At 43.5% G+C, this 22,218-nt stretch overlaps 1 protein-coding gene across 7 annotated transcripts in view; it reads right to left on the reverse strand.

Annotated features, from left to right (window-relative positions):
- The window catches only part of LOC113128550 (signal-induced proliferation-associated 1-like protein 1), a 32,270-nt gene that overhangs the window by 5,519 nt on the left and 4,533 nt on the right, over positions 1–22,218 (reverse strand). For 5 of the 7 annotated variants that reach the window (XM_026303969.2, XM_026303985.2, XM_026303994.2 and 2 more), the window contains exons 2-14: positions 10,116–11,831; positions 9,837–9,967; positions 8,483–8,671; positions 8,160–8,334; positions 7,395–7,498; positions 6,937–7,094; positions 3,389–3,968; positions 2,138–2,412; positions 1,779–2,036; positions 1,528–1,671; positions 1,272–1,426; positions 1,116–1,192; positions 592–1,001 (exon numbers count right to left, since the gene is read on the reverse strand). In XM_026303969.2, coding sequence (XP_026159754.1) covers positions 592–1,001; positions 1,116–1,192; positions 1,272–1,426; positions 1,528–1,671; positions 1,779–2,036; positions 2,138–2,412; positions 3,389–3,968; positions 6,937–7,094; positions 7,395–7,498; positions 8,160–8,334; positions 8,483–8,671; positions 9,837–9,967; positions 10,116–11,613 — 4,154 coding nt within the window. In that variant the 5' untranslated portion in view covers positions 11,614–11,831. Of the gene's footprint in view, positions 1–591; positions 1,002–1,115; positions 1,193–1,271; positions 1,427–1,527; positions 1,672–1,778; positions 2,037–2,137; positions 2,413–3,388; positions 3,969–6,936; positions 7,095–7,394; positions 7,499–8,159; positions 8,335–8,482; positions 8,672–9,836; positions 9,968–10,115; positions 11,832–21,192; positions 21,323–22,218 lie in introns of all 7 variants that reach the window. The other 2 variants (XM_026303977.2, XM_026304020.2) reach the window with 2 other exon arrangements.

Here is a 22,218-nt window from a genome sequence, read left to right on the forward strand (position 1 = left end):
ATATACAGCCAGGTTCACTAAACTAGTAGTAAACTTGTTCCATCACTACATCTCTTACTATTTGTGCAGATGGGATACTGGGAACTAATGAATTCATAAAAAAAAATAGGACACAGTGTCCTTGTGCTTCATTTCCAGCACTTTCAAATAATATTTCCTCTGTTTAGGATGCGCACTCAGAATTGCAGATAGACAAAGCTGCTGATGTACAGGTGTGATGTAGCGGAGGTATTTCTGGCTCAGTGAAAAAGAGAAGGAAGAAAGCCGTAGCTGATTCAAAGAAAGTGGGATTTTTTTTAAAGACGGGAAACAGCGCTCAGCATCGGTAGCAACTTCAAGGACTTCCTTTTTTATCATGGATACCAGGAGATAGAGATAGCTGCAACTCCAAGAACCACACACATACACTGTTATTTCATGTTCCTCTCTGTCTTTGTTAATGCCAAACTGCAGAGCTTTGGAATTTTCTATCTCCAAAGTTACAGCGTATATGGGGACTGCAATGAATTATTGCCTGCTTAATGGAAAACTGATGCAAGGACACAAATTCCTCAGCTGCCTTCACAGCTGACTAACAGAACAGCAGCACACCTGGAGTGGGAGGCAACATCACTGAGGCTGTAGGAGCCAGTATCAGGAAAGGCTGATGGGCTCTTTGCAGGGTTCTCACTGCCTACAGTGGCAACAAGGGTGTCTTTTGTTGGAGGTGAAGTGTCAGTGGCCCTCTGGCTGATTGCTAGGTCATCCTGCCATGGGATTTTCTCTTTGGCCTTAAAAGCACCAGTGGAAGAGGATGTGCTGCTCTGGGTGGCAGTGAAAGAGGTGGTATCGATGCCACTGTCAGCGGAGGTGCCCTGGAGATACCCATTGAGCTCTAGATCACTCCGCACTCCTGAACGTGACCCGACTTCGTACCACTTCTCATCGCTATGGGCGGAGCTGGAGGCGTTGCTTGAGAGCGTGTTGCTGCTTGATTGGCTGGAGGAATATGGAGCATCCACCTATTCGCAGATAAGAAATCAAATGATAATTTTTAACATTGAAAAAAAATTCTCTATATTTTTCTGTACATATTCCAAAAAAAGTTGTTTCTGGTGGTGGTGTTTCAGATTGACCTTAGTGCTTTTGTTAGGTGACATGTGGTTGCTCTGTTCTTGCAGTCGAGGTATAACCACTTTCGAAACCACAGTGTCTGTAGGAGGCAAAGATGTATAAGAAATAAGATCTGTAGATATGTTACAGCTATCGTGGTTTATCTAAGTCCATCTTACCTGCACTGGTTTTTTCCCCCAGTCTGCTGGCTGCGTCTCCCTCCCCAGTTCGGGACCATCCAACACCACTGCTAGAGCATACTTTGACCCCATTGACCACATCGCCTGCCTGCCGCACAGATGACACAGGGGACTGGCAGCTGTTGTTATTAAACCTAAGATAAAGAAGGTCTTGTCAGATAGAGCAGCAGTGCAGCAATTTAGCATACAGAATGCATTTACTACTGTATGTAATCCATTATAAAGGAAAACTTACCCATCAGGCATGGATTTCTGCCTCCAGTGGCTGGAGCTCATGGTGTCTGTGTAGGAGTGACTGGAAGGGGAGTTTGTGCTATGTAGTGTGCGACCCATCACGATGGAGCAGGCAAGAGCATAGTTGTCGTTGCTTGGGGAATATCTGTGAAGAGACATGTGGATGTGAGTGAAGACATAATGTATACTGGAGCTTTGGGTCCAGTTCAGTTCACCTCACATTTCATAACAGCATTCACTTCATTTTGTGACCTTTTGGGGTTAAGGGGCCGGCCGTCGCTGGACACACTTCGGGGAATAGCAGCGGAGTTACGGTCACTGAAGTCTGCAGGCGGAGCCTTGATTAAAGTTCCCCCTGTGCCAGCAGCTCGTGTTTGTGGGCTGGATGAGGTCCGTGGCCACTTAGTGTTGTTGTTGGTGGGGCGGAAGGGGAATTTTAACTCATAGGGCATGCCCTCCTTGTGGTTCTTGTAGTCCACAAGTGGCATGTGGTAGATTTCTGAGCAGCCTCTGTTGGCACATGAGTGGTCACAGTCAGAAGACTACACTGAGATCCTGAGAACCATTATGTAGTTTCTCTTGCAATTATAGATCATCTATGTTCACTCTACCTGCGTGGTGTGGAGTCTTCATGTGGAGGAATGATAACCACCTTCACTGTAACTGAAGTTCGGAGCAGGTCGATCATCTGTTCATGGGACAGTGAAGCTACTGCCACCTTGCAAATCTCCACCAGTCGGCTGCCCTGCCTGAGCCCAGCCTGCCAGGCATAACCGTATGGCTCCACCTCTGCTACAATGCCCTCAAAGTTAACGTGAAAGCCCAGCTGGCCCAGGGCGTTACGGCGTAGGGTCATCTCTGTAGTCTGGCTGCCCTTGGTTAACAGCTGGAAATGGGAAACCAGAGAAAGAAGTGAAAAATGCACAATGCATTAAATTTGCAAACCTTTTGGAGATTAACTCTGTCGACTCAATTATGTTTTAAGGTATATTAGATTTAAAATATATCTGATCTTATCACACATAAGCTGAGACACATATTTTGATCACATAGCATGAACACTTTAATGAAAATTATTCAGGACCCTCTCCTGACAACTACTACAGTATTAGACACTGAGTCTAGCCATTCCTCTACCTGAGGGAAATTAAGTGAGAAGTAAATAGTGGTTAGCACAGCTCAGGAGCAGATCACAACATGAGCTGAGCTTCAGTTAGCCACATTTCTGATGCATGTCATGATGTCCACAACAAAGGCTGTGAAAAAAAGCACATTTCTGTTTTTCAAAGAAGGGACTGGTAGCAGACAACAGCTTGTACTTTGTTTACCATCAACTAAAAATGCTCAGTCAGAGCAATGGTTTAAATGCCCCACCAAAATACACTCCTTACCTACACCACACTGAAAACCTCAGTAATGATATTATATCACCAAATGACTGTATATTATGTTCAGCAACACTTATAATCACAGAGTCAACACTACCGCTGTGGCTTTTTGGTGACTGTATAATTTGAGGCAACACCCTTTTGCAGCTATTATACATATTTTTCTCCAACTACTGTTGTCAGGGAAGTGGGCAGAGGGCACAGCGTGTCTTCACATTATGGGACTGGAAGTCACAGATAACACGGAAAAGCTCTGCATAGTGCTTGTTGTCTACATTCCTGTTCAATATTTAAAGAGGCCCTGACCTTTGTACTCAGGTTACAGAGATTACTTGGTTTAGAAATGTGTGTTTGTATTAGTTTCTATCATGTATCTAGGATATGATTTCTAGAGTTCAGAACTAAATATGATGGTAAAAATAAAAATACAGTAAAAAAAAAAAAAAAAAAAAAAAAAATCACTGTCTCACTGACCTCCAGTCTTTTGACAACCTCTCCAAAGTCTTCTGTGTTGTTATTGATGGAGCGCAGTGACACGCTCTCACCACGCTCATAGTAGATCTTCATGGAGGCAGGGCTCCCCGTTGACCATCCAATCACATCCCGTGTGGCACAGTTAAACACAACCGCTTTGGCCTCCTGATCCAGTAGAATAATGAAGTCATTTGAAATGGCCAATAGGCACTCGCGTTCAGCACCAGCTACCTGATCTTCAGCATGCACCTGCCAGGTCACCGCTCCCAGGCTCCGAAGCTCTGCCCCACTGTATGGACGCACTTTTTCCCGTCGTTTGTGTGCCAGGGAGATAAATGGGAATTTCCCAGTGGGTTCTACTGGAGTACTGGTCACATGACGCTCTGCTAAGTCTCGCAGGTACTCCTGCCGTGTACGTGTTGCCATAGCACCAAACTTTTCTGACTTGTGGGCTGCGTTCTCTGCGTTGATGACTTTGGCCAATAGGAAGTCCCTGAAGACAGTGGACTTAGGGAAGGTCACACCCTTGGGGATTGGGGGTCCGAAGGAGGGAACGTCCTGGGAACGGGTAACAGCCACACTGCAGAGGAAGATGCCAAGAGTTTTAGGTCATTGCTAAATAAATTAAATATTGTGATCCATGTATGTAAATTACTTTTTATAGGTTTTTGCACTTTGGTTTGGTTTGTTCCTGTCATAAATCAATATAAAACTTTACACAGCTTCCCCATAGGTGTTGTTTCCTTTGACCTGTTTCACTAATATGCAAAGAGAAGGTTGACGAGATTCCTATGGGCAAGGCTCTCCTCCTGTTACCCTCGACCGCTCCGATTCCATTTGCACACAATGGCTGTCCTAGAGTTGGGTTACTATAAATTAGTGAACAGGAGTAGATAATGAAATCTCATACCTGCTGTTCAGAAGAAAATGGTGTAAATGTAGAACAAATTCAGCACAGCATGCTTTTAAAAACACTGGGATCTTTCTACCATTGCAGGAGCAGTATTCAGGGTATAAGCAGTTGATAACATGTTTACTGTAACCTCCTAAAAGCACAAGTATGTGAAAACCAAGACATTGCCTCAGTTTTAAGCTGAGTTGGCAGCCCTGACAAGTCTCCATCCAATCCATTAAACAGATAACACAGCCACTGCCTGTAGCAGAAATGTTGCTAACCATGCCTGACTACACTCGGCATATAAATACTATACATCTAATCAAAGTTGACAAGCCAGTTCCCAGTGCTGACACCATGGCACTCTGCTACATTGTGGTATGTGGAAGCATTCCTGCAGCTGAAGCTACAAGACCAAAGAGCCTACATTTCCTTAACAGAGATGTAGTTATGCAATCTGCCTCATTGGCCCCGTGTGACTTTGAGGCAGCGGTTGAGAGTAGCAGATTAGCACCCCGCTGGCCTCGGGCCACTTACTCCTCTAATGCTCCGGCCTGGCTCAATATGACCTGAGCATTATACAAATCTCAGCAGCAGGCAACAACAGGCTATTAATAACTGGATGACTCAACAAATCATAACATATATTATTTATAGAGATAAGAGAAGTAAAAACACTGCATTATTGACATGGACCTTTGCAAAATATACAGACACAGCCATGTGAAACTATAACAAAACTCTCAACAGACCATGAGCTCGTTGAGAAAAAAATGCACTTCAAGCTCATATGTGTGCATGTAAATATTTGTGTGTGTGTGTGTGTGTGTTTGCAAATTTGAAAAATGCATGGTTTTAACAAAACCAACACACAAACAAACAACTTACAAACGTCATCAGAACACTAACTTCTGGATTACCAAAAATCAAATCATGCGTGTCAGATTATTGCTGCTAAATATCCCAAATCTTTGTTGCAATCTATGTAAGACAACAAAATGATGATACTAAGTTGATTCTATTTTGTAACTACAATCCAACACACAAAAGATATACCACTCAGTATGCTGTAGCAAATCCTTGAAGCTTGTGTTGTCTTATATGGACTGAGAATTTTGTCCAAATCATCAGGGAAAGGTATCCAGGGAAAGACTTGTGACAAAAAGTCAGACGTGAAGTCTTGGTATCTCGATTCACAGAATATTAGGCCGGATATATAGGACTGACTCTGGGTGGGGTAACTGGATTGTCCTCAAGGATTCTCTGTGTTGTGCCTCCCAAACCAGCATTTCACCCTTATTCCTTTATTTTCCCAGAGCGTGAGTCATGTCCACTTTGGACAAAAAGCAAACTGAATGAAGGTGTCCACCAGTCAAAAGGATGGAGTAGATGGTCAAAAACAAGGCAGAGAAGAAAAAAATGGCTCAAAACAAATTAGCCCAAATTTGATGCGGATGTTAGCCGAGACAGCTGGCCTGACCCATCCGCTCCTGAAGTGGACTCTTTGAGATCTGATGGGCTCTCAACAATCCTCCCTGCCCATGCATGTCCTGGTAAAGACAGCACTTCATGCGCATGGCACTAACTCCTTCAGACCACTCCGGCTCACGCTACCCAAAGGCAAAAAGGCAGGCGGGGGGGAAAGAGGAAGAGGGGTAGGGGGAGGAGGAGGCTTGTATGATATGAGTGTGTGAATAGTGAGCCCCTGAATGAATTAGTGTGCAAAGAAAAAGTGTGTGCATGTGTGTGTAACTGTGTGCAAGTGAGCAGGAGAAACAGGTAAAAGGAGAAACAGAAGTACGAGAGTGAAAGGGAGCAAACATGGTTGTATAATGCCTGTATATGCAGTGGCTGCGGACCTCACCCTTTCAGTCTGATTACCACGAGGCTAAGAATCACCCAGTAAAGAAGAGGACGGGAGTTCCCATCAGTTCAGCAGTTATTTCTATTTGCCCATAATGAAACATATTTAAACTCCAGTATATAGACATACAGTTAAAACAAATATACACAGTCCACGAAGCTGGGACAATGGTCACGCAGCAGGCTTTTATGTTTGTCCCATGGCTCCGGGTCAGTGTTTTTGTCTTAATGCTCCTGTAGTAGTTGCATGAAAACAACATTGCTGGTAGCACGCAGAATTATGTGGAGCTTTTAAAGGGTCCTATAAAAAAGGGGCTAATTCTGCACCGAGATGAGAAATGAAAACCAGATTTTTATTCAACATTTGTTCTTGGTTTGGTCATTCTGGCATACTAAAAACTATAATGAGTTACTTTAGATATGGTCATATATATTCAGTAACTGGAGGGATAAAATCTACCTTAGCGTGAGGCACAGTTTCATTCCCAAAATTCTCAGAGACTGTAAGCTAGAAACCTTTCCAAGGTTTTGGTAAGATGATTTTTTAGAACCTGCATTTATCCAGAATGGGATTTTGGTGCAGCACACATACTGAACACACACAAACTTTGTCTTTCTTCCTTCCGTCTTTCCGTTTATTGTCAACCCAAAACCACATTGCATGTACATAGAAGAAGAAAAAGTTTTTTCCAATGTGGTCCTCACTCAGCAAGCTCAATGAGTTACCATTCTGCCCAGTTTTGCTATTATTCTGCTTTGTTACCTCTCCTGGTCAAACACAAAGACCCACCTGTAGCATGTGCTGTCAGAGCAGGGGTTGTGCACCCGGACGACGATGAAGACATGTTGAAAGTGAGAGCGAATGGCCTTAGGGGTGAAGGGGTGAGCGCCGGGCTCCTGGAACACAATGGTCACTATGTCGTTCCCTATGTGGCGCTTCCTCAGTAACTACCAATTGAACAGAGCTTAAATTAGAGAACTATGGAACTTGGATCTGGAAGCAATAGACCAAGTACATAGTCTGTTCCATTTAATAAAACTAAAAAACATGGCTTGAAACAATGAATTTCTTTAGCATTAATGTTGGGTCAAACCTGTTATACAAGCCAAAAATCACATCATGCATTTGTCTGAATGATACACCCCCTTTCTTTAAGGTATTTTTTGTGCATCGATTTCCAAACAAAAACGTTTCCTTGTTTCTGGATATACAGTTAACTCTGTACTACAAAAGGCTGGACTCTTTACCTGTTGTTTGTTGTTGGGTGTGTAAGGCAGCAGAGTCGACACATGGAACATGATCTCATAGTCCTTGTAAGAAGTGTACAAAGAGTGAGTTCCTGTGGAATCCGCTGCAGAAAAAATAGAAACACAGCACTGAGATCCAAAGGTACAATTGCTACCATCCATATCTCTTGTGTATTTTGTGTTTTCTATCCAAGACAAGGTGCCATGTCAACAAAGGACAAGAAAGTAGACACTAGTGAACTGTGGACAATGTCAGGGTAAGCTGACCAAAAATAGCAATGCTCAATCAACTGTTTATTCAAAAAAAAAAAAAAAAAAAGGGTCTAATTGTCGAGATTCCCTAGAGATTGAAGCACTTAACAGTACATCTACACACTCATTAGGATCACAAAGAAACTTTTATAGTCTCACCAGAGGGAAACAGATACAAAAGAAAAAGAAAATAGGTAAGTAAAGTGAAAGTTGAAAGGAAATATCTGACAAAAAGAAAGGTAGGGGAGCAAAGCACCAGCACTATAAAGTAGTATGAAGAAAGAGAAACCCAGGACCTGCATATATGAGTCGCTGAGACACTTTCTGCTGCTAAAGCTAGCTATACAAGAGCGCTTATTAATAAAACGTGGAGGCCATACTCTAAGCAGCAAAAGACACATCCCATCAAGTCAACTGCTGTAACAGTTCGCTTTGAAGACGCATCATAAATTGGGCCTCAAACTGTGCGTTTGTGTGTATGTATCATCTACGAGTCTTTTCAGAAGTTATTACTTTTGGTGTCCAGCTGGGCTCTGTACTTGGTGAAGCCCTTGAGGCGAACCTTCTCCCCGAGCAGTTGGAGAAATTCTTCCAGGGCAGGCCCGGCTGTCTCATTGTTGTACATCTCCTCCTCAGTACTTTGGCCCGCTCGGCAGTACATCACCCCGACCTTCACCTGAAAACTCAGCTGGGGAACACAAAACACACAGGCACAATATTGCTTTAGAAGTTCATGTCAGGATAGAGTACTACAAAAGAAATCACAAGACACAAGTTCAATAATTAAGGCAAGTAGAAACTGTTTAGATTCTGTAAATTTACACTTGACTTCCTACCCCTTGTTCATCCAGTTTCATCAGCTGCTCAGTGACTTTGGGTGTGTTTAGGGCCAGTCTAAGGCAGGACAGATCTAGCTCAGGGAGAAGGTACTCCAGCACCTCTTTGATGGGCAGCCCTCGGGTGGTGCCGTGCTTAGAGGTGGAAGGCACTGCATCCTCCAGGATAGAACCTCGCAGAGTTGTCAGCTAAAAGGACAGCGACAGAGAGGATGTGGGCATTACAGTTGGGAGTGAGAAGAGAAAATATGCATCTCAGGAATCCTTGGTGTGCTTTCAACTTTGTCTTGATGATGAAACGCAGTGATAAAAAAAACATACCTGCCCAGACATCTACAAAAAAACATTCAAACTGCTGTTGTTTTTGAACTAACAGCAGCCTCTTACTTTACTCTTAAAGAGGTTGACACAGAACAGCAGAAAAAGGCCTTGGGTAAATAGATAGTGGACGTGAGGAAGAAGAGATGGGAGTGCTTGTCCCTGCATTCTGTACACAAAGTCTGCACTGTGCTGGGCTCTGGGAGTGAACTCAATCACTCAGCTATCAGAAGCAGCTGGAGCAAGCTGAGACTTTCTCTCCTGCAATTCTGTGGCTGCGCTTCACAATAGACCTGTGTTCCTTAGTTTGGAAGTTAGGATAGGGGGTGGGGGCCGTGAGGTACTTCACTCTAAAGTGTAGGGGTCTGATTACATGTTTAGTTTCATAACAAACAACCTCTGGCAGGTGCCTTCACACTATCTTTCGAGGAATGCATGTTTGTTTAATAACTGAAAAACAGAAACGCAAAATTCTAAGTCGACCATACAGGACTTGGAGCCAACACTGCAACCAACTACGACAGCCTATTTTTACTGAAAAAAGAGAAGTAAGCTTTCTGCACGGTGGTTTGAGGTTGTTGGGCCCTGACAGGCCTTGGAGGCTAAAAGATGAGTGTACTTCCGGAAGAATCTTCACACATTACTGATACTGGGAGACAGCTGAATCGCCCAAGGGCTGGTTGCATAATAAGAAACAAGGGCAGAGAGCGGTTCTACCTTGATCTGGCCTTCCTAGTATGGAGCAGGCATAGTAGTAAATGAGAAACGCCTACTATACACAGACCTGATTGATGAAACACACGCCTACTATACATGATGAAACACACACCTACTATACAGCAAACACAACACAAAAATGCCAACATCATAAATAATAAAAAAACTTTACCCACAGGCAACCAGTTAGTTTTCTTAACCAATGGATTGTCTCTTTAAACATTGTGGGCAGATTTAGTCCACAGCAGAAAGAACTGATGTGATATGGTGCTGAGACTGAGTTTGTGGTGGGTAATCAGGATAGGACAGTAGGGCTGACCTCGCTGGTTCTGAAGATGAGGCGGTAATTGTACTGCTGACCGTGCTCCTTGTCCTCCTCTAGTTTCTCCCTGCGCAAGCTCACTGCCACTGGGCCGAGTGCCTCGTCTATACCGAAGTAGTTCCAGTGCTCTGAGGTAGAGGAAGAAGCAGCAGAGCAACAGGCACAATTAAAAAAACATCTGTTAGGAAATTCATCATTACTGATTTAAACAACACATTCATGTGCTTATTAGTGCATGTGATGATGTTACATTACAAATAGTCAAATGCATATTACCCCTAAGGTAGAAAAACTTCCTATAGTAGTAGGCTCCCAGGTCCACATGCTCCACAATGTACTGTTTGCCTTTTTCACTGAGTGTGCTGGGACCCTCCTTAGGTCCCTCAAGCACTGCTACCCCAGCATTTGAACAGTGCGTGCTCACAGATGCTTCATACAATTTTCCTTCCCCATTCAGATTCCCTGAGCTGCTGTTAACCCTGTCATTTGTTACCCCACTCACAAGTCCATGATACCCTGCCCCACCTCCTCCCAGTCTGCGCCTCCCATTGCCATCAGTGCCTATCTCATTGCGGAAGCAGGGACAACTTAGCAGCATTTCATTGCTCTGCTCATCTCCTGCATCCAGACCAGGACTGTCCCTTGAACTGAGCTCTTCCTGGCTGCCACTTGGGGAGCTGTAAGGCAGGCTGTGGGTGGAGGAGAGGGTGGAGGTAGCCGAGGCTACAGCAGCAGCAGAAGCACCTGTGGTGGTGTTTTTCCTCTTGCCTGCAGTCTGCCGCAACTGAATGACTTCGTTGAGGTCAAACAGCATGCTTTGAACATCATAGTGGGCAAATCCTTTCTGACACAACCAGGGTTTAAGGGGGGGCCCAAGGTCCTCTGTCCGGCTATCCTCTATGTCAGATCCTGCTCTGGGGGAGTCCGACTCACCCCGCACATTCCGAAGTTTGCGGAATATAGACTCACCCCCTGTCTCCGATTTACTACGTCTCTTTGGGGGTTTATCTCTGTCCTTGGTCTTAGGAGTCTGGTTGTCTGTCTCCTCCGGAAAATCAATGATAGCCTGCTTGGGCCCAACATTCAGCATGTCCTCCAGCTTTTCTGGAGCAGGGCTACGCTGGTCAATTTTGTCCCCTTGATAGCCCTTAAGCATTTCGAAGAAGCTCTCTCCAGATGGTCCATGCTGATCTATTGAGGAGGTGCTACCGTATTCACGGTGAAGAGGTGACCATTTGGCTCCTGATGATGGACCCCAGTCTTCTCCACTGTCCCCACTACCTTCCATCTCACCAATAGTCATGTCACTGTTGCTGCGCTGACGGATGCGCCTCTGCCGTGAGCTTCTATTTGCAGGACCTCTGTAGTCTCCCGGGGCCAGGTAACATGTGTCAGTGCTGTAATTGTTAGCCTGGGCCTGGGTGCGATTCTTCAAAGTATTATGGATGTTACGCAGCATTGATGAGTCCTGAGGGCTTATAACAGAGCCTAACCTAATGTGACTTTTTCCAACTGAGGGCATACCAGAGTTCTCAGACTCGACACCTGAGTGCCACAAAGCCCCTGCAATGTCTTTCCTTGGGGGCCAATCAGCCACCCGAGCCCGTACACCCATTTTAGGCACCCCTGTGCTCACAGTGGCATGGACATTGTCTGTGCGTGTTGGTACAACCCCTCCATTCACCAAACGGAGATGGCGGGTGTAAAACTCATCAGTGGCTGGGATAGAACCCGATACAGTGCGCTCCATGGGTGGGCGCTTCAGGCTGGTCATGACACCTGTGCCAAAGGCTAAAGGCACTTAGCAGGTAGACATGGCTGCCTCTGGGATGGGACGCGGCTCCCTGACTTCATGGGCAGATTGATTGTCTGGATTAATAAATGAAGAGGCAAAAGGGACGGGGCACCTCTTCAGCACTCAGGCCTGGATGTTCCCTCCTCAACAGCACTGACACTTCTGCTTGGCATTTTTCGTACTCCAAACACAAAACCCTGGAGAGACAAGAGAAATCAGTCCGTAAGCGTTTGAAGAGCAAACAACCACAAATCCATCTATATCTTCACTTACACGACCTTATCTTGCATAAATAAAAACTGAAATAAATGTGAATGTCTTCTTAAATAATAAAGCTGTTAAAATTAGATCCATGTTATTGAAAAACAAGACAACTTCACACTTCACTGGCTTTGATCAGTGCCTGTGACACTGCTTGACAGGGAAGAAGACAGTTGTAAATCTATTTTTACAATTTGAATTCTTGCTTAACACTACTCTGGAAATTTTTCACATTGTCAAAATAGCATGATAGCAATGTGCTTTCAGGATGTCTTAGAAAATATATATATATATTTGTTCTCATACACAAGGGCATTGTCCATTAAACATTTCCAGTGAAAATGTCTGAGGACATTTTTAGAAACATGCAAATGTTTCCTCTGTAGGAAGTGAGAGAGATATATAGGGAATCCACAAACTGTCCTGTGGAGCAGAATGAGTTTTTTTTTTTCTTTTTATGATGGCTTTTTAAGAGCCAGTGAAATAAATCATTGACATGTTCAATTTCAGATAAGGGGACCTACTTTTCAAACCAATTTCAGCATAATCATCGAGACGTAACATGAAAGATCAGCCAAATTCAAAAATGGGTTCAACAATGTATCTTTTTTTTACTTCATAGAAGGTGTATATACTTTACTTTGATTTGAGCAAAGTTATGCCTTTGCCATAATCAGTTAATTTATCCAGAAAGAACAGCACAAATGACTTGGCAATTTAATAAACCTGTTAAAGACTAATGTCATAAGCAAAATCATACGTGAGAGAAAAATGATCTGATCAGTGAAGTCCAGTGTCTTCAGCTGGCAGAGCTCTAGCCTCTTCCTGTCACTGACACTTGGCTTGTGATTTGTCTGACGTCTCTTACTTCTCCCATTAGTAGCCAACATTACTGAATGGTAATGTCGAGTTGCAGTTTTCAGGATCAAATAAACTAAAAGCTGCACATCAAAAGGCAAAGGAGCCCTTTGAAAGTCATCTGAGAAGTGGGTGATGATCCTCTGCCTGACAAATCAGGCCAATTTGGCAGAGAGACACAGGAGGAGATTAAGGCTCCACTCTCAGTTGGCCCTGACTGGCCTGTGGCTGTGATCACATTAGCCATTAGCAATTGGTCCACTGTGATGGGCCTACAGCACAGCCACCTTCACACTGCATCCTAATATCAGTGCCAACGTCATGCAAAGACAAATCGCTCCACAGTAGAACAAAGACATTTCTCTTTTCCTTTAAACAATAAAAGTAAGCAAAGATGTAGGTGTGTTTCTCAGTCACAGAAATACAAAGGAGTGCATAATACCATGTGTGCATGTACTAGCAACAATGCTACAGTAACACAATCAAAAGAGATGGGTCAATTGCTGCCTTGACAATGTAGTTTGATAATATTAACATCAATAGACAAGTCAAGTGTAAAATCTCAAGGCTCTAGAGAAGATTCCAGTTTCAGAGAGCCTGAAGCAAAGAATCCACTGCCAGCCTCACTTCAGAACATGGGAGAGTGGTTTCTGACAACAAACCTGCAAACCTGTGCATATTGTACTGCAGTTTCTCCAGTATTAGGCACAAGTGTGATAAAGCAACAAAACACTCACATTAGGGCCTCAAATGCAATGGAGAGGACAATTTTGAAATTAAAACCCAGACTGTTCACGGCTTCATGGTTACATGATAACGTACCTTAAACCCCATCACTTTATGCAAGCTTCATGAGTCTTATGAACATTTTTCCCAGAAGAAATTCAAGTAAGATGAAAAAATATCTCCACTGCGATCTTCCATCTATCACATGAAGGTTTCCTGCTGTAGACTCCTCAAACGAGCAGGCAGCTATTCTTTATGCCATGATAGTAATGCATGTGAAGCACATGCATTAGCACAGCTCGTTGATTAGTTAAAAAGAAAAAACTCATTCATGTCCTACTAACAGTCTCTCACTGACATGAATGAGAGTGAATATCATCAGGGAATAAAAGTTAAACTGTAAGTCCAGTCCCAGAGTGTTGGGCCTCATTCCCTCATGCTGCAGAGCGTCTGCAGGGACAGACAGATGAATAGAAGCAACACGCGCGCACACATGTCCCAGAAAACAGGCTTCTAATCTTCTCGCTGACGGACATGCAGACAGACGACTGGCTTCATGCTCGTGTCAGATTAAAAGGAAGAGTGTGGCATAAAGACTGAGGGAGAGTGCCTTGTGTACGTTTGTGTGCGAGATGGACTTAAAGCATGAAAGACACGCTCAGTGAGGAAGTAGGAGAAAACCAAGAAAAAAACCAAAATAAAGCAGTCCCTTTTTCCAGTCATCCTACCATCCTCGAACCCTCACCAGGAGAATTTAACAGCATATATTTTCACATGTTGGTGGGACAAGTCCCGACAGCATGAGCCTGTTGAATAAATACTCTTCCTGCAATTGGGGCTCTGACCTCCCAGCTGGTCTGTAAGACCTGTTGAGAGAAGAGCAGAACTGTGGTACAAACCAAGGACTGGTGATTTCACGGTGCACCTCTGAATAACTACAGCATGCTGCTCTGGCTGTAAGGACGAGTCTCAACACAGAGGACTGAGAGAGTAACAAGTGTTACAAGTGACTCAGGCAACAGGCCTTCCTGGATCTTGTGACAAAACACACACATTTACACCACATGTAATTAAAGATGGGAGACAGACAGCAGTCAGTCAGCAGGGCGGATGAATAGTGCAGTGAATCAGAAACATCAACCTAGACTTGGAGTTTTTCAAACCTGACTCACAAAAATGAGAGCAACTCAAGCAAACCAAAGAAGAACAGGAGCTGAGTCATCGTGTTGGGGTGCTGGGCATGGACACGAGCTACGGTCTCCTGGAGGGGAAATCCTTGTTGCTGAACTGGATTGTGTAGCTTGTGTCCTAGAGAGAAAGGGCAGCATGCTGGAGTTGAAGACGCGTCATCCTGGGTCTCCAAACAGAGAGGGAATGAAGTTTCCCAGTATACTGAACAAGTGTTTCCAAAGCCAAAACAAAAGAGCTGAAGGATTGCCCTACAAGCTTGTAATTACTGCGTGCTGGAATGGGGCTAAGGGGCTGTTTCGCTGACACCACTGGCTTTCAAACAGGCACCCTACCATTTACCCCATTGGTTGTCCCTGTCTCCTAATCTTTCCTTGCTCTAAGGGCTGACTGGGCTGTTGGGCAGCAGGCACAAAGGTCCCTCTGTCTGGCTTGGGCAAGGCTGGGGCCCCATTCCAGCACAGTGAAGTCTTTGAACATTGCCTGGCATGGGAACCTCACTACGGTTGTGTGCATGAAGCCTGCCAGGAAAACCAGATGAATTAAATGCAAGTGGAGCTGGAGAGACAGAGAAGAAACAAAGACCAAAACACAATTTGGAAACAAGGAAAACAGTAGGATCAAAAAACTGGGAGGATGAGCACAGAAAAGCAGAAGAACAGCAGAAAAATAGCAAAAACGCTTAAAACAAAACGAAAATTATTTATATCGATTGGGTCAGTATGAGAATCATACCAGGATTATTTGACTGTTCTGTAATTCACTGAGTCACTACTGCAACAGCTGTCAGATGACTGAGAATTGGAGAAGTAAAATGAGGAAAAAAAAAACTTTCTGAGACATTTTGTATAAACGATAAGAAGAGAAACTAAACAGCAGGGCCAGACTCTCGTTAAACTAAACTCTTCCACAACACACACAACACAACACAGCAAGCTTTCCCAAAAGGTTGTCCAGCAGTCAAACAAAGAATTACAGCTTCAGAACTGGAAAAAAAAACCATAACAGTAAATCCAGACTCCTACGCACCATCATTTCCTGTCATGCAGTAACGTTTGATGAAGGGCAAACTGAAGTATATACATATCCATTGAGGTGTAACCCGACTACAGCTGCCCATAAGCACAACAGATGCACAGGAAGTAACAAAGCATCCCTGCCACTCCTATCCCTCCATCTGCCTCGCTCTTTTTCCACTCTCTTTCGGTCTGCACCCCCCTCCTGGATACTTGCACCTGGCTGAGAACCAGACGCAAACTCGCCCGTCTGATTAAGCCATCCTGAGAACCTGACACCTTCAGAGAAAAACAGGCAGACCTGCTGGCAGACAAACGATACTAACATCATCCAACCGCGAGCAGCGGTCCTGGAATTCCACCAATTTCAGTGGAGGAAGTGATGAACGTCTGTGTGAGAGTGGGGGGAACAGAAGTAGGACATGTTCAGGCAAAGTTTAGAGAGAAGTGCAACATCAACTGTCCAAGTGATAGTCAGCTGAATACTTTTCTTTCACTGCCGTGACTTTACAACAGCAGTCTCGCCTTTTATGCTTGTGATCAACTTATACTGAGAACTAATACATCAGCTCTGGATGGAGGCACAAACTACAGTAATGTCAGAACTGGACCGACAAATTCCTTCAACTGACTACACATGTGAAGCAAACACCACGTGTAGTTGGAGCGCTTCAAAAACCAGCGGCACTGTATCGACATTCATCATCACCATTGTTCTGTGATGTGCTGCTGCTCGGCCCCAACTCAGGGCCCCTCGCTATCACTGCAGCACAGTTCAGTGAGTAATGGCCATGGCTAACCACTGGCAAAGTGAATTTCACTCAGAGCCTTACACGAGAAGACAGCTCTGGAGGGGTGCCAGAATATATTCATTGCTATTATCTTTAGCAGGGTGTCCTCGATTCATCCTCTCGTCTTATCCAGAAAGTACTCCACCAGGGTTTCGCATTGTATGTAGGAGAGATAAATAGACACTTGAAACCCTTGACATAGTTTATAGTCAGCAATGGTAAACTCATTCCTATTTCTAGTGTCATTATCTGGGTGGGCCAGGGGTTTAACAATGAAAGCCTTTGTCCAACTCCTACCAGGCCATTTACCTCTAACAACAAAGAAAAAAAGCTAATTGCTTTGGTTGAGTAAGGAATAATTACAACTTCTTATACTTTAATCTAACAGCTGCCCCGTCAAAACAAAAAGATGACAGTCTTAATGAAGCTCGTATTGACTTAAAGTATGCAAAGCTTTCACCAATCTTCTTAACAGCTGTTTCACCACTTTCTTCTCCATAAGACATTAATCTACACAGCCCAAGAGCACATTGGTTTAGTGCCTCATATTTGCTGGTAGAGTTGCAGATAATTTGTCTTAGTGAGAAGGCTCAGATTTAGGTTTGTCAGCTTGGAAAAGCTGAAGTTATAAAGAGGCATGGAGAGGAAGCAGTGTGTTTCAGCCTGAAGAGGAATGTAAAAAATCCTAATGAGGTGGCTGGCTGGCTGCTGAACTGCAGCCGTTGGAAGCTGAGTTTTAAAAGTGGAAGTCTGCTCTAGGCTGCACTTTCCCTTTCTCTGGCCTTTCCATTAGACTGACAGGGAGCTCCTGATGCACATGGACAGGTACACGCACAGACAAGGGCTCGAACAAACACACGCAAGACAAAGCATACAACACCAGTTTTTAAAGAATATACATGAAAACAACCCATAAGCATATATATTGCGATCTAATGGGACAATAGCTATTTTTGACTAAGACAAACAAAGCTGCTTTTTGATTCTGCAAATATCAAAGACTGCACTTTTCTGTCCCCTGCTAGCTTATAGAGATGCTATTTCTGCAGTAGCTGTCTCAAGCTAAGAACACCTTCATTTAAAATTCATGTTTGAAATGCAAGTTATGGTCTCTGAGTCCAATCAAGGTGATCAGAACAAAATCTAGGATCTGATTTGTCTCCCCAACCTCTCTCCTTAAAATAAACAAACAAGAAAAATATACAGTGAATGCAAATAAACATGGGGGGTCATGATTAAATTCACTTTTCATAAACAAGGACTCAATCACCACCACTACACAGGCTTGAGCCAAGCTTTCAGCTTAATCAGGTGTCCAACTGCACACAAATGGCAGCGTATATTATACGTTGTTTCCTAACACTAGACACAGGCTGGGATTTGTAGCTGCCTCAGTCATAACTCTGCTCTTCTCAGCCTTTTAATTAGAATGATGAACAAAAACCGAGATATCCTGGAAAGCCATATCGTATCTCTGTTTTAAGCTTTGCCATGCAAACGTTTATTGAAATGGGATAAGAAGCAATTCAGAATTAAAAAATAATGTATTTCGATACATTCAGGTACATGTCTAGCACTTAAAGGTGCAAAGTGCAAGGGACATCCTCAAGTAAGATTGTAAGTAACTCTTCGCCAAAAAAGTTAATTTATTGTCAATTTTCTCCTTCATTAAAAATATTAGTAAATGTCTCGCACAACGGCAGCCCACATACCCATTAAAGGGTAAAGCTGTGAAGAATTAATACAAGTCAACATCGTAGGAGTTCATTTTAGGCTTTTACTGTTGGTAATAAATTTATCTTAATGTGGTGTTTGTTGGAAGCTTTGCTGCTGCTTTGCTGCTTATTGAAAGCAGAATAATCAGTGTCACTGGCTGGCAGGAAAATCAGAGGTTCACTGAAAAGTCAAACACACTCTGATATCAGATAGCATAACTAACGTAGATGCTTCAAAAAAAACATCTTTAAGAAATTTAATATGACAATCTCATGTCAAACACAGGAAATATACTGACAACCATTTCCACACAGGCACACTGCCAAATGGCATACCTTTCCCCCCAGCAACTTACTGCAATTTCCTCCAGGTGAAAAAGATTTGTGATTTTTATGGGAGTGTTTCCCTGTGACATTCAGGAAGAGAAAGCTTTGGATTACAAAACTAATCCTATAGTGCTCAGTAAGTCTCACTTATTGTTTCTACTGACAGCTCCTATATGGGGCTGTAAAGTGACTCTCGCCATAGCAGTCACACATTTGAATCTAACAACTATAAGTTTATTGCTATCATGTTGAAATATGTCCACTTGTTACACTGTAGTAAAATGCCAGCACTATTTATGTTTAACAAAACATTGCCTTGCTTTGCTTTGTGCAACCAGGCCACCAATGCAGTGGGAGCATTTCCCAGCACTGTGCCTTGTTAAACAGGGCAGTACGGGCAATGCCAGCGAGGTGTTTATAGGGACACTCCCATTCCTCTAGTCCCTCTGCAAAAAATAAATATCCTACTCTTGATATCTGAAAAGCATTGAACCTATTTTTTGCCAAACAAATACTCCCAACTCAGCAAGGAGCTGGCACACGCCTCTGTGTGTGCTCAAGTGTGTGTTCTGGGATGAAGCACTTTCCTTCAGTTGAGGATTAAAATAGAAGGGATGCAAGTGTAGCAGCAGTATAATTAACAGTGTTGATGCAAGGAGGATGGGCTGAGTGAATAGTTTGCGCGTTTGCCGTCTATAATTCAGCCTCTCCACGTGCCAGTAGACGGGGGATGAGGCTTAGCAAGGGGGCCCGCCAAACACTTCCAAGCCTGCTATTACTTCATTCTCAAATCACACTCACTCACAAGCAAAACAAATCAGAGTAAGTCAGCAGTGTTACTCACACATCTTATGTCTCCAGCATGCACAAATTCATTTCACTGGATCAATGTCCTCTCACCACCAACAGCAGCAGGAGCAAGGAGTGCAGCTGCAGGAAGGTTTGAAATAGGTAAACTGAGTGGGTCAACACAATCAATCAATCAATCAAAATATCTATTAGATCATTGTGTTTTACAGGCCAATTCAACCATTTACTCCTGTGGCCTATGGCTGCTACCAACAAAAACAAAACAGAAGTACTCAATAATATTCCTGAAAATCAACATGCATAGAGACAACAAGCATGGCACACACACACACACACACACACATCATTATTAAAATGCCAATCATGACCCCGTTGTTCCTACTGGAAACTAACAAATCAATATTAAAATTTTAACCCTGCTAGTGACAACAGGGGGCTTTGGGCCTGATGATGGTCACTCAATCAGATCAAACAACCGTGGTCATGTCAGGCCAAAGGAGCAACATAAACTGGTAAACAAGTGTATAAGCAGGCTCGGAGCATTATGTCGAGATTTCTCTATATTTCTGGATTTCAAACAACATGAACGCACTTGCATGTATGAGCCTGAGTATGTGTGTGTAGAGTGCAAGTGGAAAGTGTCAGGGTGAGAGCAGTTAGGCCTTCGTGTACAACTGTGTACTCACAGCAAGGTCGGTCAACAGCAGCTTGACAGATTCTCACAGCAGAGGTGTCAATATGACAGATGCCTGCGATGTTTGGAAGTCATCCACTGCCCTGTCCTTTCACATCCTCTGCCTGATTACACAGGTAGCAAACAAGCCAAATGACAGAGCGCCACAAAGAAATAAACCTCTACCTAAAAATCTCTCTCTAATAAAACTACCCTTACTACAATATAGCAGTTTTTTTGGCAAATTCAAAGTATATGGAAAGAAAGTCATAGCATGTGTGCCCAAGTAATAACAACAATAGATCTTTTGCTAAAACAAATACATATTAAAATCAGTTCTCAGATCAGATAACAGCCTGACGGAAGAAACAAAAGAATGAAAACACTGTCAGCAACACAAGACACTGTAGCTCTCAAGGAACTTGAGACCCACAATAGAAACTCACTGTGCTGTTGAAATTGCATTTTAAGAATGGAATACTTCGGGAATGACATGTAGGTATGTATTTCATTTTGCCCAGGCTGTTTGGAAAAGCTGACGTTATGGAAGAGGAGCAGTTGCGATGGCTTGGTTAGGCAGTTTGAGAAAGGTCGAGGCCTTACTGAACAAACATAAGAAACATGAGCTCCATTGCGGCACCAGCACTGACCACAGGCTGTTTAAAAGTCAGCCACAGAATGCAATCAAATATATCACAGGATGTTCTGCGCATCCTTTGGAGTTCATTTTCATCAGTCAAACTGATCTCTCAATCGATCAATAACTGCTTAGGAAACAAATACAGCTCTGCAGCAATCAAGGTACAGCACATAATATGATTTGATTTCACAGATGAACAGCAGCATGGGATGCGTTTCAAATGCATAAGGATTCCCTCCAGACTAATATCACTGACATAGGAGCATAGCGAGAGTGCTGCAAGAAACAGACTGAGATGAGGGAGCAGCAGCCTCAAGGAAAACACAGGCTGCCATTCTGGAAGGCCAGTCAAGATAAAAACTTGATTTATACCCCCTCACTTTGGCCAAATAGCTGCTCTGCTGCCACCAGACATTCATTCTGTGCCTAGTACACAACATGCGCTCTACAACTATTTAATTAAACATTTTAAGTTTGCATGTAGAGATTTAGAAAAATGGTAATGCTTTAGGTTCTTGCCAGGTGAGCATTTTAACAAGGTAGGACAGCAAACCTCAGGGGGATCCTCTGCCACATCTCTGGGGAAGCCTGGCTGAATGTGTTGTCCCCATCAGGTTGGAGGGCAGCCTAATTCCCCAACTCAGCACTCAGAAAGCGCAGGTGTGCCTCAGTATTCAGCATTTCTTAGAAACGGAAAGTAGCTTGTAAATATATTGTTCTGCATGCAGAAAGGCTTGATAACAACACAAAGTCCACAACAACAGCGTAGCAAAGTTATACACATAAAACGTTTCTAGTCGTTGATTTTGGCAAATGTCCAGTGCATAGCCCAGTGCACTTCCAGTGCAATTATAAACAGTCTAGGCACAGAGTTAATCAATTCACACAGAGTCATTTGGACTGTGTTAAGCTAGTGTTGCATAACATTGGTGACCTGCTAAATCACAGTCTGTACCAGTGAAACACAGTGCAAACCTGCACAGCATGTTGCTGCTGGCCTGCACTGCAAATACTGGCACATTCCAGCCAGCTCTGCAACTGTGCTCCTAAGCCAGTTCCATGAAAACCACATCTCATTTTAAGTAGCAGCCCGGGGTGTAGTGTTTTTAATACTTTTGTTTTCATTAAACACCAAAAAACCCTACTGACATTGGCCTAAACAATAGCAAAGTACAAGCAGATATAACACCTGATTTATTAATGAGACAACATCAGCCAGTTGTTCCAGCAATTCTTCTCTTTTAATCTTGGTTCTTGGATGCCGAATGAAGCAAAATCCACTTAACATGGCCCCTCCTCATCCCCCAGCTTTATCCTCACAAGTCACAGAGAAGGAAAACATGAATGTTTTTTACATAACTGCACCATCCGGAGCAGGTTCCTAACTTGTGTGAGGTATTTTAACACCAGATTGTTGTTTCTAGTCTCTGTTGCAAATGAGCAAAAAGGTGAGCAATCTGGGCATAACTGCAAACCAGGATGTGTGCAGGTGCAGGTTTTCAGCTACGAGTGGCTTCCTCCTAATAATCATTCCAGGCAAGTATGAGTACCATGTAAACACAACAACACCTCCACAGCA

The sequence above is a fragment of the Mastacembelus armatus genome, chromosome 22 (assembly GCF_900324485.2).
Source record: "Mastacembelus armatus chromosome 22, fMasArm1.2, whole genome shotgun sequence".
Taxonomy (NCBI): Eukaryota; Metazoa; Chordata; class Actinopteri; order Synbranchiformes; family Mastacembelidae; genus Mastacembelus; species Mastacembelus armatus.